Source organism: Betta splendens, chromosome 3 (assembly GCF_900634795.4).
Source record: "Betta splendens chromosome 3, fBetSpl5.4, whole genome shotgun sequence".
Taxonomy (NCBI): Eukaryota; Metazoa; Chordata; class Actinopteri; order Anabantiformes; family Osphronemidae; genus Betta; species Betta splendens.
Genome location: NC_040883.2, coordinates 5,420,402 through 5,438,806, shown reverse-complemented (window position 1 = coordinate 5,438,806; position 18,405 = coordinate 5,420,402). Strand labels below are relative to the sequence as shown.

General features: G+C 46.0%; 1 protein-coding gene across 3 annotated transcripts in view; it reads right to left on the bottom strand.

Annotated features, from left to right (window-relative positions):
• sall1a (spalt-like transcription factor 1a) overlaps positions 1-18,405 on the bottom strand; it is a 167,513-nt gene that overhangs the window by 10,905 nt on the left and 138,203 nt on the right. The window contains exon 1 of one of the 3 annotated variants that reach the window (XM_029144619.3): positions 461-1,353. The exons of the other annotated variants lie outside the window; for them this stretch is intronic. Coding sequence (XP_029000452.1) covers positions 461-533 — 73 coding nt within the window. The 5' untranslated portion in view covers positions 534-1,353. Of the gene's footprint in view, positions 1-460; positions 1,354-18,405 lie in introns of those variants that run through there. 3 annotated transcript variants of the gene reach the window in all.

Sequence of the window (18,405 nt, the reverse complement as noted above, 5' to 3'; positions counted from 1 at the left end):
AGGACCCAGAACCGAGCCGGCTACAGCTCGTGGGACACCGTTACGTCGAAACGCAATTTCTAACAAAAAAAACTGAGACATTTTATCAAATCAGAAGAGAAACTCGAATTGTAGTTAAGTGTGAATATAAGAAATTTATACCTTGATGAAAGTTGTATATATTATCAATAATGCACAGTCCGCGGTCTTAAAGATTTACTCCAGGACACAAGTTCACCCAAAAGTTCTTTCTGGCGTAAAAAGATGTAAATGGAAACAAATTCGAGACATAAAGTTTTGTAAGTGGCACAAACGCTGGAAATCTAAAAGCAGCAGATAAAAACCGAAAAAGGTCCAAACTACACGATTAACTTAAACAATGCAATTTGGCCAAATACACGAAGAAACCGGTAAAATGAGTGAAAATGAGTGAAAAGCTGACAGAGCTGGAGCGACGGGGCGCGGGGTCACTCGGACTCACCATTGTGCTCCGATAAAGGCAGATGAGGGTCGGATTGGAAGTGTTGCGGCTTCGCTTGTTTCCTCCGCGACATGCTGGCTGGCACATCGGCAGGCAAAGAATAAAAAAATGACTACAAAACCCTCTCAAAAATTACGTAAATCGAGCCCATCCACCGCGCATGTGCCCCGTTATGATTATCAATAATGCTCTGCGATTAATCATACGGGGGCTTCTTTGAAAGGCGATTGGCACCTCGCCAGCCCCCCTCCTATTCAAATGAAGTCTCTTTAATCAATTAGCTCCCGATTTGCTGGGGACTCTTGTCTCTCTCTCAGCTCCCACCCAATGAGTTGATCCGTACGGGGAAGAAAGGCTGGCTTTTCCAAACTCCCTTTAGATACGGTTTAACCCCTTCGCTTCGCCAAGTCAAAGCTTATCTTGACTACTACGGGGGAATGTCAGCGTCTCGAGTCCATGCCCGCGACAGTATCTTTCACACTGATCAAGCAGCCACCACAGTTTTCTCTTCCGTCCCCTGCCGTGGATGTGGTCGGACCGGCTGGACGCTCGCAACTCAGCCCGACGCGCGCTCCCAGCAACTTTCTTCCCTCTGCAAGTCGGTAGTCCGTCCTCCGCGCTCGCATTAATGTCGTTGTAATTCAGCTCTTGTTGTGTTGTACACCGACACCTAGTCTCTGGAGGGTTTCAATTGAGGCGCTCGGTGCGCTGAAACGCGGCGGCTCGCGAGCATGTTCCGTGCGTAAATGGCACCGGTGCGCGTTCCCCCAAAGTCCGCGGCGTGATCCGACGTCCCAATAAGTTATATTTGATTGATAATACTACAAAATGGGGTTTACACACTAACACGTTTCATCACACACTGTACTCCGCGAATAAACAAACTTTGAGGGCCCGTGCAGCACTGGGACAAACGCGGAGCCCGGCCCATCGAGCCTCTGATTGGTCAGCGGGCTGTTCAGTCAGACTACCATTCACCTCCACCTCCTCCCTCTGTTTCTCGCCCCCCTCGCCTTTTCTCTTTCTTTCTCTCTCTCTCTTTCTCTCTCTCCCTGATTGCGCACAGCAGATCCAAACGCTTTGTGCGCACCGGGATGATCAGCAGTAAAAAGCGGACAGAAGTCTGTTCAGCTGGAAAGAGACAAGTAAAGCTTTTCATGCCTTCCCTAAACATTTTTAACGAACGTCTGCATCACACTCAAATTCCAGCTCACCAAACTTTCTGTTTAGCTATTTACTTTGACTCATTATTATTATTATTATTATTATTATTATTATTATTATTATTATTATTATTATTATTATTATTATTATTATTATTACTACTACACATAACGCACTAGCCGGTGTGCGCCTTTATTCGGGATGTTTTAAAGGGCAAGAGGTCCCACAGGAGCTTCTTGAGAGCCGTGAGTCGAGTAGATTTATTAGGTGAAAAAGATAAACGAAGCTCTCAGTCGGGCTGATTTTGAGAAATGAACATAATAATGTTACTATAGGTGATGCCTCGGATGCCATTATTTTTCACTGAATATTTAAAGAGCAGCTGCAGGCTAGATGGATCTGGTCCTCTCCTGTGTCAGCTATCTTTTAGTTTCGACTAGCCTTACTATTTACTTATTCATGAAAAAAGGAAAGAGCAGGCGGAAAATCAAACACTTCTGATGGCGCCGAGTGTTCTGCTTTATCGGCGCATTATGAGCAAATAATCAAAGAATAGAAATATAAATGTGCACGCGTGTTTCTGCGTGGTCCCTGTGTGTGTGGAGGCTTTTACAAAGTGAGGATGTTTCCGGATCGGAATGAGAGCAGCGCCTAACAAAATCTAACAGCAAATGGGCATTAACGGGGGGGGGGATACGTGCGCGTGCGGTTAGAAAGCCAACGCAGGTCTGTGCACCGAACTTGGGAGTTGGTGGGAGAGGAAAAAGAGGTCTGCAATATTGTAATGTCCCGGGCGGGAAAATCAATGGCCAGTTAATTGATGTGAGTGTTGGTGTGAGATTGTAAACAGGGTGATTTGCAGCCCAGCCGAGCGGGAGACGTTTTAAATGGGATTCACTCGGGACGGAGAGGATACAGTGTTAACAATCACGGGCTGGATGACGCAGACGGACACAGTGTGGGGACCCGGCAGACACACAACTTAATGGCAGCGCCTGAAAAAGTTTCACACATTGGCCGGGAGGAATATCTTATCTTTATTTTTTTTTGTCTGCAGTAAATATTGTCTGTAAAATATTGTTTATAATATAAAAAAATCAAATATTTATTGTGAATTTGGACTTTGCGTCTTAACAGAGTGAAAATAAGGAAAAAGAAATATTGTCAATCACCTCTTTCTAATAAATGTCAATAACACATAATAAAGAAATTATCTAATATTTTCAAATATTTTATTTTAAATTGTTTTTATTTCAAAGCCTAATAATGACTGAATAAAACAATATTGGATAAACATATACAGGTCTTGTGTCAAAGTTGCTATTCTCAGGCTGATCAGACTTTGGGCACATAAAAAGTGCGCCTGTTACGCGCAATCAATGCTGTGCACAACATATCAAACAAGGTCCGGTCCGGGAGCCATCACTCACTATTATCACTGACACGCCGTGATTGATCATACAGCACAGAAACACTGCGCTCCTGACCGCATGAAGCGATAGTTACAGCCGGGGAATGTCCCGAACCGAGCTGCTGCTGCCGCTGATCCTCAGTCAGTGGGTTTCTGAGCAGAGAGCCCCGTTTTTCCTGTGTGACACCGCATTCAACACGTGGTGGGGCTTCTATTCACCGTCCTGCTCCCGCTCCACGCGACGCCCAAAGAATTACAACGAGCTGGATCTGGCCTTCATCTAGGTCAGCTGCGCGTGCGTGCGTGCGCGCGCGCGTGTGTGTGTGTGTGTGCGAGCGGGCGAGAAAGAGATAATGAGAACACAAAAAGGGCAAAACTTAGAGGTTTAGATATTAGAAGTGCGAGGAGCCACCTTCAACAAAAGGTTGATCACTTCGCTAATTAAACAGCGCTTCTGCTTGTGTCACTGTCACACCGTTTAATTAATTTAAGATGTCATCTCCTAAATATATTATTTTAAGGTCCTGTGTTAAAAAATCAATGTAGTAGCTTCAGGATTAAAACATATCTTAAATTAAAAATAAACATTTAAACAGCAAAAAAAAGGAAAAACAATTTACATCAGCAAAGACATAAAACGATTCCTAATGCTCTATTATAAATATATAGAAAATATTTGTGTCATGCGTTGTTTCTATGATGAGGCTTATTTATGATTATTACTAGAGGCTGAAACCTTTGACCTCTCATTGTCCCCAGTACAAATGTAAGAGGTGCGTGGTCCTATTCATGGCATGCTGACATCTTGCAACAGGATTAGGAGCTTGATTAAAGGCAATGTTGTAAGCTGGTCTCACGCTCACACAAGTAAATAGGCCCACATTTCCCGTGCACACTGTCCCTGTATGATTCCTAATGGGGCCACGCAGCTTTGATGGAGGTCTGCAACTGCCGCATACCTGCAGTAAGACACGCTCTAACATCTGTGGAGGAACGTGTTCAAAGTATTACTACCTTTGTGTAATCAAACGCACATTATCAATATTTCTATCAGCTCGATGTGTGCACGTTCCAGGTGAGCAGATTGCAGCATTTTCAGCTCCGCTTTCCCTTGAAGATCCTATTGAAAAATCGCCGGCATTAAAATTCACTACCTGCAGCAGCAGAGAATAGTCCCCATTAATTAAGAGATCAAACCTTTTGTATTGTCCTCCAGCAGCCCTGCCACCACTTGTCCCGTAGATTGTCTCCCTCCATTGTGCCCCATGACAACTTCCTGCAGCATCGCCCGATATCAATGGGTCATGTTTGTTTTTACATTATCTCAGCTGCAGTTACAGACACCCCCTTTCAACCCGGCCGTGTTTGAGGGAAAACAAGCAAACATTCAAGGGTGTTGCAGAGGTGCTGGAGGTCAGTGGCCCAACACACACACACACACACACACACACACACACACACACACACACACACACACACACACACACACACACACACACACACACACACACTGCCCAAGTGTGAAGAGACGTGTACCAGAGTATCCCTGACTAAGAGTCTCATCACGCCAGTTATTACACAGAGAGACAAGGTGGCCAGCGGCGGCCTGTCCTGACTGGTGTAACTGGAAACCAGACGCCACAGGTGCTGAGCACTCGCACAGAAATGCACATCTACATTCTGCTGTACTCCCACGTTCAATTATTTAAGAAATACACATTAATCCATATATTATAAAAATGAAGACTTTAACAAAGACAGATACAACTATGTGCTGTGATCAGCTATTTGGCAAAATAAAGTGAATAATTTATTCTAAAATCTCATTTACATCTGAAACAGCTGTAGCTGATTTTGTGTAAAACGTCATAATGTGAACAAAAACAAAGCAATTGGCTAGAATTCACGCGACTGCAGAATACGAACAGCGACAGTTGTAAGTCTGTGAGACCCGCTGCCTGTTTCTCATTACGCCTTTTTTCTGAACAGATACTCACGTTCGCTCAGATGCAATCATTAAATCCTCCAATTGTTATGATACAAATCCACTTGATTGTATCTGATTAAGCATGCTTGCTTGAGTTGCATTAACGAGAAACACCACGGCACTGGACGACCACCAAGACTCCCACTTTGGCTACTTCACATTCTTGAAAAACGCGCGCTGCTTTCATATGACATTGACAAATGATATTTGGATGAAGAGCGATGCTTAGGCCGTTAGATGTTTCGCAGAAAGGAGCCGGGTTACACTGACACACATCACAAAGACTGGAGGTTACAGAGGAACCAAGCACTGCGGAACATCTTGAAGGGATTACAGACATCACCCCCGAAAGCTGAGTGTTTATGTATTTTTAAGAACCTGGAAGCGAAACTAAAAAAAAAAAAAAGAAAAATCCACGTTGAAAAACGCCGACGTTACTTCACATGCTCATAAACACGTAACGCAGCCACAAAGCGGGTCGGGCGACGCTCAGACGAAGCAGCGCGCGCGTTACCTGCGTTTCCTACAGTAAATGCGCCCGCGAAGCTGAAACACATCAAGTGGTTTATTTGCAGCGACTCTGGGCACAAGATGTTTATCAACTGCCGCCAGACAGGCGTGTTGGTCGGCCAGCAGTTAACTGTGTCTCAGACAGCCCCTTATTGCTATTGATAGTTAGCATCAGTGTCCCAGCTGAGAAATGGGGCTGCTGTGGGCAAACACAAGCTATTGATCTCCAGCCTCTCCCCGACCGGCCTTGAGCTGGAGGCGCAGAGTGGAGGGTGGGTGCGTGTGTGTGTGTGTGTGTGTGTGTGTGTGGGGGGGGGGGGGGGGGGGGGGGGGGGGTGGCTGACACTCCCACACTCACGCTTGTGGGGTGTGTTGAGGAAGTTATCGCTCCTTTAGGTCGCCGCTTTGTAGCACAATAGATATTGATATGGTTCAATCACATGTGTTAATGAAGTTGCACCAAAGAGATTCCTTTAAATCAGCTCACGAACAATATTCATGCTTCACGGTCTTCCAAATACTACATCTCATTTACTTCCCTCCTGTGAAGCAGATGCGTCATATTCATGAAGGCTGCACAGACCGCTCGCATTGGCTTCTACAGAGGAACAGCACCGAACGGGACGCCTCCCTGCGGGTGACTGCTCCCGAGAACAAGCACAGACACACATTCGGCTGCAACTCGGGTGAGTCTGTAAAATGAAACTTCCGGCACCACGTCCGCCACATCCTTCAACCAGAAGGGAGGCGAGACGTCGCTCGGGGTGAAGCTGCCCTGTCGTACGCCGCGTGGACGTGGGGGGGGTGAAACCTGCCTGGAGGCGGACGGGGGGGGGGGTCTTGTCGTCCTCTATTTACCACCGGCAGAGGTCCAGTCAGACACGAGGCATCAGTGAAGTCAGCTGCCTGATGACGGGTGAGACGTCCACCTTAGGGGGTAGAGGAAGGTGCAGCTCTGCCCACACTGCCCCCCCCCCACTCCACGACTCTTCCACCCACTGTTGTATACTTGGACCCTTAGTGTGTATGATGGAACACAAACATCTCCCTCACCTCGTTCAGACAGAACGGAGATCAAACTCCGCTGCTCTTTCCCGTCTTCGCTTCGCTCTGCACTTTGCCTCCTGCATCTCGTCTCATGAACTCCCGTTAAAACGTCTGCCGGGTGAATGTCCAGACGACCTTATCTCGCGGCAGAGCCCTGCCGCCCGCCCGCCTTCCGATAAAGCCGCCCGGGACGCTGAAGCCTTTCACTTTTCTGCGTCTCAGCGATCCAGGCGTCAAACAGCAAGGATGCAGCTCACATCCAGAAACTACAGGTAGTTTTTTTATCACTCCAGCAGACACCTACATGCATGCATATGGGTTACACACACACACACACACACACACACACACACACACACACACACACACACACACACACACACATACACTCTTTTCAAAGAAGTTTGCTTTTTTTATTACTTCCTTTCCCATTCAGCGGCCTCCCCACTTTTGCAGAGTGCTCTGGGTGTGCAGTGAAAGAGCCGTGCTTATTATGTGCTCTGCGCTCTCCAAACCCGGCTTTGTTCAGTCCAGATAGCCGGTTCCCTCTCTCTCTCTCTTTAATATTCACAGTTAAAGTCTTGGCACTCGGGACACGGCTGTTTTCCCAGTCCCCCGCTAACGGCCAAGTGTGGACCCCGCGAGTGTAAACACGCCGAAGGGAGGGACGTCTCCTGACAAACATCCCTGAGGACGTGCCACCCTGCCCCGCGTCACTCATTCGCTACCTGGCGCTTGAGCCAAACTGTTCACGGCGGCGTGCGAGCGGCCGGGCCCCGCGGAGCCGCGCATGCCGGCACCACCCAGGGCCACGCGACGCTCACATCTGCTCTGCGCCGAGCAGGACGCAGCCTGTGAGAACGTTCCTGTTGCTCAGCAGAGCTGTAAAACCCTTGTGTCTTTGCTAAGTGACAACAGAAAAGTTACTTCACATGAAAATTCTCTTTTACTTTTGAAATCTAAACTAATTAAAAGAACAATATTGAAACTTCTCACCTCCTGTGTGACTAAACCCGGTCTACATTCTCTACCGTCCCCTCTCCAGCAGCCGGAGGTCTCGGTGGCCTTGTGTCAGCATGTTCTGTCCACTTGTGTTGTGAATATGTCACCATGACAGATTCCTCTACATTCATTGCACTTGGCAGTTAAGGTGATTCTCATTCGGACCATAGCATCTTGCAGTTGCCCTTTGTTTAACCAGGTGGCCCCCCCCCCTTCCCACGGAGTAGATATCAAGCGACTTACACCCACAGGAGAAAACTGTCATTTGCCTGTAGCCCAGAATCGTCCAGTGGCAGCACCATAGCAGCAAACAGCATGAATTAGGAGGAGGGCCTATACTTAAACAGGAGATCATTCCAAACATTGATAAGGCGGTGCACTGCATGGCATTCAGACCCCTGGTGATGTTAACAGCACTCTGCTATTATCACAGGTGTGATTGCTCACCAGCCCACAAGCACATTTACATCTTAATTACCAGCCTAATCAATGGCTTGCACTTTGACTTCATTTGTGACATTCATGAAACCTCATTTAGGATGTGAGAGCAGGCCGTAAGTATTGGTGGCAAGATAAGAGCATCTATTTTCAACCTGGGATAAAAGGCAACAAAGGAGATAAAAACAGGAGGGATGAACGCGCGGTCGCACTGTAAGGTGGAGCTGACAAAGTCAGCACAAGGAGATATTTAAGATAATTGCATGCTCGTCCTAAAATGACAAAGCAGATTGGTGAGACGCGCAGCGCGTGACAGAAAAGGGATGACGAGCGGCGCTCGAGCCGGGTGATTTAAATGGCAAGTGATTGAACAACAAACTCGCATTAGGAGCGTATTGATGAGTTCAGTGTTTCATTTGGGATCAATAAGACGATTGGTGGAGGCTGAAGCCAGCACACGCAGCAGCGGGAAGAATCCGTCACAGGAAAGGTGTTCAAACAGGAAGTGGAGGAGACAGCGGGCTCACGTCGTTCGTCTGCGGTGGTTCATTGATCACAGAGAGAAAATGGGACACAAAGCGATGTTTGCATTCTGTTAAGTTCATGGAATAATGATTACACATGACGATGTAATCGAGATTCAGATTAGAATTAAAATTGTTTATAAAGTAACAGTTCTACACACACACACACACACACACACACACACACACACACACACACACACACGCACACACACGCACACACAGGCCAACATGCTGCTCACATTATGCAAATGCAACCTTAGGCACCAGTCGAGCGGCGTCTCGTTACAGTGTTATAACAATCTCCACCTCTGTGCGCGTCCTGGCGGCAGCGCTGGTACTGTACGGCTCAGATCGCAGCTGTGTCATCGCTCTCCTCCCACAGCGTGACAGATGACGCTAACAATGAACATTTCATCTTCAGCCACGCTGCGAGCGCCAGCGCGACAGAGATGAAGTGCGTTCGGCTGGATGAATTACTGCGCCGTGATTTATCATGACAGGCCAATAGGAAAAATACAAATGAACAATTAGCAAATTTAGCCTTAATTAAGCGTCCCAGACAATAGATGAACTTGTAAAGCACGTGTGAACATGCTTTTGAAACAGTCAAAGCACAAGGGTAATCTTTGTGCGGTTTGTTGAATATTATAGTGTTAATTAGGGTTAATTGAATAATTTCCCTCACTGCATAATGATTATGGTTGTCAAACACTCAGGGACCATCGAGATTACGCAGAATGTTATGAATAGAGAACGTTTGGTTAATGAACAAATGTGGAGCCGAGCAGGAATTCCATCACAAAGAAAAAGTCAGTTTAAATTCACTAGAAATTCGCTTTAGAAAGTTCAAAACCTTAAAATTAAATGCACTTGACTATTATCAACTCACACATGTACTTGTACTGTTCGATAACGACATGTTGCACACAACTGAAAGTTTTGGTCCCACTCTTCACAAATGGACGCGTCGCAAATCAAATCAATTATGGAGAGAAGTTCTCCCAGTCTGAAGCACATTCACATCACATGTGTTCAGTTCTCCATTCAGCAGCTGATCCGGGGGCATGTTGTTTCCCACACCATCTTCTCGTGAGTGATAATACAATTTAGCAGGCAATGCACCGTGTGAAACCCTGGATGTCATGCATCTCTCCTCAAAACAGGTTTAGGAATCAGCGCTCACGAGATCACACACAAAAAACTCGCTTTATCCAGGTCGCATGAAATAAATTTACTGAACTATATTATACCAGGGAGAGTTTTTAATTAGATGCTACTTTAACGAGACAATTAATGAGAGAAAAGGAAAAGGACACATAAAATATTTTTTTGAAGCCTAATTTCTCCAGCCTGGTAGTTTTTGTCTTCCTGTATGTGTTTTCCTGCATATAATCACAGTGTGCGTGTGTTAGCAGTGAAGAAATAGGAAGATGCCATCAAGCAGAGTGTTGGCAGCAAATATCTGGCTAACAAATGATGATGTGAATACATGGGCTCATAAGACTATAAATCAGACGTTCCCCTACAAATTAATAGAGTTCATAGTTGACAGCTGAGGAGAAAAATCGTAAATTATGTTTGGCACGGGAAAACAGCACAACAACAGGAGGGCGGCACCGTAATAGAAAAATCTCCTGCCTGTTCCGTTACTTCTTTTCTAAAAAGAAATCAAATAAATATTCTTAAAATAATCATTTCTCCTTTTCCTGATGGATACAGAACGGGAAATATTCTACAAATACATTTTACATTACATACACTTACAGGACATTTTTGTATCTTTCTTATTCTACTTTTTGTTTTGATCTTTTTCTCCACATGTTACTGCCTGATAAAGAGAACACATCCCCTGCTTCACATCTCAATAGCGCTGAGGGAAGTGCAGGCTTATTGTTAAACAAAACAAGGATGACAGCGAAGAGTCAGTCAGTAAAAAAAAAAAGAGGAAAAGAATAAAAGGCACGGCAAAAAACAAGAGAGAAAAAAGGGGGAGGACGGGAGGAGGGTTAAGTACCAGGGAGTGTGTCAATGTGGGGGGCTAATGGTGGGGGGACTGAGGTTGCTAGCAATTTCTCTTTGTTATCAAGTGAAATGACTCTGCAAATATGACAATAAATCACACTGGAAATCAATCTGAGAGGAGGCGACTGTGAGCCACTGATAATGCATCAATCAATATTTAATGTTTAGACTTTAATTAATCCACAGGCGCCAAGCATTCTTTAAGTGACAAAGGGGGAGGGGGGGGGTGTGCGGGGAGTGCTTCTGCATAGAGCAGCTCCTACATCAAACGGAGACACCGAGCTGAGCGGCCTCAGCAGTCGATTCTCCACAGCTCCGCCGCGTCGCTTTATTATTAGCCATTCTCTTATATACAAAAAACTTGAGACAGTGGAATAAAGGTAATTAAAAATAGCAGAGACACATATTTAATAATAAAGTTATTATATAAGTTCAAAGTTGGACTTGCAGATAGAAGCAGAGTCAGGTCAATGGAGTTTGCAGATGTCTGCATAAGATGAGGTGAACAGACAGTTGCCATAAAGCGAGATTCAATTTCAAGTTTGACCTTTGACCTGTATATCATTCGTGTATGTGGGAATCTATATAGCAGCGACTCGACACACGGCAGCCTGAGAAAGTCTGGGGAGATCTGCAGATGTTACCTGTGGCCCAAAATACAAACTAGCTAGAGATCATCCAGTTAAACAATTCATCAGGGCTCTGCCCTTCTGCTCACATCGCAGCGCCTCCTATGCTGTAGCGCTACTTTCAAACTTCTGAGACCTCACACTGTTTTTTTTTCCTCTCTTGGCAACTGTGGGAATGCACCTCTCAGGGCTGTGAGAACCCTGAGACCCACCGGCTGCGGCGGCCGCCCCAGCCTGCGTACCTGCACACTGCTGACACCGCTGTAGCGTCTGACTCAGGTGCTCTATTGAACAGAAATCCCTGCCTGCACAATGCAGCCGCGGAGGCGCTACGAAGGACCGCTGGAGCGCGGAGCCATGCTTAGCCCTCGCCCTCTGATCACACTGACACATCCCACAGGTACTAATTACCGAACCGACTCCGCGGCGGAGTTGTGGGAGAAAAAACATGGAAGACGCTTGACATTTGGATACCTGCTGGAAGATTCACAGGGATAATTGGGACGCGACGGAGAGGGAGGTCCGCCGAGTCTGTTTGAGTTGGTAACGTGGCTTTGGGTGCGTCTCAGAGTGTGGTACAGCAGGAACGCGGGACCTTTGCTGACCCCCTCAGGGCTCAGCAGCGGAGGGGGAGCGGACGCAGGCGTTTTCGGGCCTGGAAGCTGGTAGCTGCCGGACAATTATTCGGGGAGTTCCTTGGGATGTGGATAAAAGGCTCACCCACGGCATCTCCTGACAGTCTTGACCGCACATGCTGGGTTTGATGGGTTGTGGCATTGCCCTCAGATTTATAGGTCTTATCTTCAAAGACAAACTTATCGGGGGTCGGGTGGAATGTGCTCGTACTGAAGTAGAGGAAGAGTGAAACTCAGACCACTTTTCATTGGATATTTTCATGTTCCGAGCATGTACCTGCTCATAGATGGCAGCTTACGGTAGCGCTGGCTGATACCGAAACACGTCTCCGGACACTGTACATCTTTTCAACATCGAATGTGCAACGCTAGAAAAAAAACATTCTAATTTCAACATCCCATATTGATGGGAAGCGGAGGCTTGCGGAGGGGGAGAAAAGTATTTAACTGACTTTTATGACAGTTGTTAAGTCATTTCCTGCAACAGTGGTTTATGTCTTTGCAATAACCTCCATCAATGATGTAATAAGAGATTATGATACTTCCTCCCTCTTTTATGATCTGCACCTCTTGATATCAACACACTCGTATGTGCAAGCACGCATCAGGTTAAACCAATACCCTCATTAAATGCATTAAATGGGCCTGGTGGAAACTGTCCATACTGATCTGTTGCACAGTTATCTGTGACTGGAGACACTGTAAATGTAGAGTGTGTAAAATGTGAAGCTAAATTAATATTTCTTTAACATAATTACATATTATAATAATATAACATTATTATCCATAATAAACATCTCTTTGAATAAGTCCAAGGATTAACATTGTATATTTTATATTATTATTTATAACACATATGCATGTTTATTTATTTATTATTTATTTTATACAAAGGAAGCAGCTACCACATTAGTTAATATTACATATATTGCTAAAATTACACACTTTGAACCAGATGCACATTTCTCGACTACATTTGTGTGTAGTGCAGACTGAGGTGACAAACTTTATCTGATGAGCAAGAATTTGACTTGATGTCAATGAGAAGTCGGCCGTTGAGACCATTCCCATTTCTGAAGGGGAAGTGCAGTGATTCTGTGCATCAGGGGGAACGTGACAATGCAGATTTATTTCTTCTGCAAAACGACATGAAACGACTCAGCAGGGTGCAGCATTTGCATTCCACTGTTTTGTAACGTGAGCGCTGTATTTCTGCCGCTTGCGTCACGATTGTCACTAGACACGCTGCCCGGTGCAGCGGGACGTCCCTCGGCATCCGACAAACACAGGTGTGGTCCTCACTGGACGTCCCAGGTCTGATTACAGTGTGTCACTAAGACCTGAAACGGCAAAACCACCAATAAAGGCCCTGCATTTTTAAATAAAAGGAAAATGAATCCAGCCTTCGACAGCTGTAAACGGACACTGGTGCTCACACAGTACGCGCAGTTTGCAGGGACGAACGATAGACAGGGAGTCACATGAAACATATTTACAGACTGTCACACAGAGCTTAAACATACAGAGGGACCCTCTTGGGTTTTCACAATGGGACAGTGTATGAGAGCAGCGAGAGCGTTGCCCAAGGAACATATCCGATTGGTCGCAGTCATTAAAAAGCGGTGACTAAAACAAGCTGCACTGAAATAGAGTTATTGAACAGGGGAGACAGTGAAGGAGCCACTGGTTAATATACGAGCATACGTCAAGAGTGAAACAAAAAGGGAGTAATAAAACAATCCAAAGTGTGAAACACAGCAGGCTGTGAGCAGGCAGGGCATCGCTTCCGAGAGGCCGAGCGTGAGATTGGCTCCAGGACGCGATCTGTGGAGGAGACGCAAAACCGCGTCTAAACACACGGAACGCACGTTTCCTCAGATTCGACATCATTTGACCATCATCAGAGCGGCGCTCGCATCTGTGAGCGTCGGTGCAAGACCTCCGCGGCCGAGCAAGGCACTGATTTTATACCTCAGTAATTAAAATGCATTCCATCTGTTCGCCTCCTATGTTGCAAAACGTTGTCTTCCAACAAGTCTAAGCCTCAAATTTGAGGATTTTATTCTCCACAATTCTAAACAGATTCCATCCGTTTCTCTTCACAGTTGCATCTACTGGTGCTGCTCCCTACAAGCCAAGAGGCAACACACGCCCTGGACGGGTCACTACAGTGGGTCACGGGGCTGAAACGTAGAGACGCGCAGCCATTCACAACTATGGGATGTTTTCACTGATTGAAGAGTAGGCAAATAGGTTCGCAGCGAACCTTTCATGAATGCTGCTGTGAGCATTTCTCCATTTCCTGTGCCTGAGCAGGCCTCCAGCCCAGCTCCTCCTGGCGCAGGCCCAGCACCTACCACAGACGACTCCACGGTTCGGGGTAAAGTGAACCGGTGGAACAACGGGATACAAAGCAACAACTCCCTGCAGACTGCTCTCGCTCATGGAAAGAACCGGCCTCCATCGCGAAGAACAACACCAGCGGGAGGACGGTGAAAAGACACAGGTGATGGTCCCGTAGCTCCATCAGCTGAACCTGCCTTCGCGTGATGATGTCACCGTGTTGATTAATCCCTCTGTCAATTTAAAGTCCCAAGTTGCTTTTGTGGATTTAAGAATGCACCCAAGCAATATACTAACTGATTGCAAGAACAGTCACAGTAGTGTGTGTGCATGTGTGTGTGTGTGTGTGTATGTGTGTGTGTGTGTGTTTGCGTGTCTCAGGGTGGGTCATGGAACTTTAGGAATGCTGCTCTTTCCTTTTGTGCAGACTTGCTCCGTGCCAGGATGAGGGCCTTCTCTTTAATCCATACTGATTTGGTAAACACTGACGTACAGAGCGCCGCAGGCCAACATGGAATCCTCTTGTTTTTCGCCAAAGAAAATGTGTATTTCTTTGGAGATGTCTTGAGGCAGATGGAAATGCCGGGGATGGATTTAATCTGACTAAGCCTTATGCTGTGCTTGGACCCCAGATTAGGATTGCAGCCTAGCATTTTCAATAATTATTCTGTAGTTGAATTAAACACATCCTCTTAACACGAAAACCATACGCTTGCTGTGCACGTCTGCGCGAACATCTGCAGCGTCCCCGCGTTTAATCTGAAAATATTTATCAAGCTCTGAGCGTCCAGATCGTGGAAGACATTCAGTTTACAGCAGCTGCGGTTCATCAGAATGTAAAACCGACGTAATACACGATTTCCTCATCCACCTTGGTTTCTTCTGCTTTACGCTGCCAGGCTGAATGCTCGAGGGTTGAGTTACAACAATCGCACCACGTTACAATGGAGACATGAATCCACTCCGCTCTGCTGTCACCTGGACAAAGGCCTGGAAACTTATCTCCTCACGTGTCTGTTCCTCACTGTCCCAAATCAGACCTTTATTGTTTTGTTTCTCCTTGTTATTGTCTCCGAGACAATCCGACCACTGAGCTTGTTTGCTAATTGACGGCAAAGCGCTGGGGCGTTCATCCTCAGACGCTCTTCTGTTTGCAGGCGTGGGGCCACGGAGGCGCCGTCCCGTCTTGAATTAGGACCACTTACCCAGCCCGCTTGAGCCTCATTGTTCTTTTTATCACGGAGCATTTTAATAAAGCTCAGGTGGTAATCACCCAGCGCCGCCCACCGCATGCTTCTAAGTCGCATGTAACAACAGTTACCTGCCACAACAATGGGCTCTTCAGCTGACTTTATCTGACCAGTGTTGACAAAGAAGGCAGCTGCCCTGCTGGACACAGGGTCAGCCCTAATACCACCTGCCCCTCCCGCCTCCCCCTTGTCTCCTTCCAGGAGGGAGCAGGAGAAACGGGGGCGTGGAGATCACAGAGTCTCCTTCCTCAGTGACCGGCTCTTATCACAGGGGAAACGACACTGTGTGTGTTTCAATGTGTGCCAATGTGTGGTTTATTAAAGAACTGCGATGAGTCAATGAAAAAAAAAAAAAAAGAAAGATTAAAAGCATGTTTTAGATGTCATTAAGAGCGACTCAGCAGCGCCGGCTGTGGACTTGATTTGTACCGGATGCAAAGCTGTTGTTGGGTGTAAATAACGTATTCATTTTTAAAGAGATTTTCTCTCTTCTCTGTTCTTTCAATGACAAAAAAGAAAGAAAAAAAACACATCTCCATCTGGTCAAGTGTGAAGTAGGACAGAGCTAGATTAGAGAATGTTCTGTGTTATCTTATCTGAGCACGGGGCTTAATGTCTGCACAATCAATGCTCCTCCAACAAGTGGTTCATTAAAACAGAATGGCCATGTTTAAATCCATGTATTACAAATGCGCACCGGCACAAAAACTGACAGGAGAGGAATCAAAGCACAAAGTGGGATATGGATTCACTTCAGTGACACAAGTGAATTAACTAAATGGAAATTGACTGCGTTTGACGGGGCTATAAAGTGTTCTTGTTGTTTTAGTTGAAATGACAAAGACATAAATGTATTGAACTATAATAACATTTGAGAGAAGGTTCAAGAGCAGAACAAGCTGATTTTTGAATAATACTGTCACATTTTAGGCCCAAAGTGAAATTGGCCACTTCCTTCACACGCTGGTTGGGATCTCTCTCCATGAATCTGCGTAAGAAGCAGCATCCTGTCCCGCTTGTCCGTCGTTCACATGGCCTCGGCCTCATATCTATAATTCATGAAGGACCCCTGGCTCGGCTTCCTATCAGTGCCGGCCTCTGAGAGGAGGAACAAAGCTGTTTGGTGCCAGTTCCTTGTCATGCTCACACTTACAATGGCTCAATGTGCTTTTATCCACCCCACAGACAAGAAGTTGGCCATTATCATACCCAATATTATTAAGACTTTGAATCCCTGTGGACCCATAAATCAGGGGCAAATCACCAGGCAGGCACTTTGTACGTGAGGGGGGGGGTGAACTGCTATAGTGGTGGAGTAATTACACACTAACACAGGAAGCGTGGCTGAGCCTTCTGCCACGAAGAGAGTGGACACGACTTTTTGGGGAAATATCTGACTTTGCAGTTGGATAATTACAGCTCTGCTCGTGTGTTTTTAGGAGGAAGGGGCTGCTGACTGAGGAGGGCCACTTTGACTCCGGCTAACTGGCAGAAAACCGGGCGGGGACGGGCGAATGACTAACGCGTCTCTCTCTTTTCCCGCAACAAGCACTGCTGCCTTCCCCCTCAGGTGAGACACCAGACCAACAGCAGCGGGTGCGAGGCAGCGGAGAAGGGACGTCTGGGAGATGCCAGAAAAGGCGGGACACCAGCAAAGTCAGTAAATGTTCAAAAAATATCTATATTATTCATTTACTGGGTCAGACCAACCTGGTCCAGGAAGCATTACTGGGGATGGAGAGACCAAACATCTGTTGTTAAATGCAAGCAGGCAGCAGTGTGACATGTTTGCAGTCTTGTCCTCTTCAGATGTTTGGCCTACAGTGATCCACTTCAAACACTTGGCTTGCGCTGCTCTCCCTCTCCTGCTCAGCGTCTCCCTCGCTGGCTTATTCTCTATCTCTCTCAGCCTCAGTGAGCTGCGGGACCGATAGCCTCTTCTCCTTGACTCCTTAATTCCCCTCTCCAGTGTTTGTAAGCTGTTTTATTTCTCCCTTTATTTGCACGTGTTGTAATTCTCTCCCGTCTGTCTCTTACTGTCGCTGTCACACTATGTATTAGCATCTCTGGCCTTGCGTGCTTGGTGATGACGAGCTTTGATCCCGCATACTGGATGATCCTCACCTGATATCCCACGTCAGGCAGATTCTTAAGCTGGTTAACTTCTAAGTCCTAAGAGGAAAGGACATTTTTTTTCCCCCCTCGAATTCGGTGTGACGCGGCTAAGCCGGCATTAAAGTTGAGCAATGTGTCCATCAAACTAAGTCCTAAGTGACAGGAAGCCTCTCCGCAGGGTTCATGTTGTGTTGCTGCACAGGGGATAACTTTAGCAACGCGATTAGACGAGTGTAGACTAAGAACTAAAACTAAAATGATGAAAATCAGTCTGAAAAGTACAAAAGGAGGACAGTGCAGTTGCAGCATTGCAGCAGGTCTGTGATAAAAGACGAAAACAAGTGTATTTAAGCTCTGCGTGTCTTCCTGGAACAAGCAGTGGGTGCTGGGTGATAATTGATGGGACATCTGCTGAACTGCAGGTGTGTGTTACACTCCTCTCATGAGAGCTAATGGATGACTTCATCTGGGGATACCACACTGTTTATAGCAACACTACAGAACCAATAGTATGTATGAAAGTCTGAAAACTTCACCTTTAATTATAACTTGGAACTAAACATAAGACATTTAAAACTCAGCCCCTCATTTTGTTCCTAGAGTAAACGAAATAAACAAATTTCATTCAAACTTCAAACTTCTTGCTTGAGTAAAAATTAGTCTATTGTCAGAAGTCATTCTGTTAAATTACCAGAAACCAAAATGATGCGTGGTAATCATTTAACTCGTTGCCCCTGAAACAAACGAAACAGTATAACATTCATCAAACTATATGTGGAAAATCCTTTTTTGCTTCAGAAACTGTTTTCCAGCAATCACCTCGCTGTTAATCAACTAATGGTTTGGCCCAGGGATTCAGTGATGA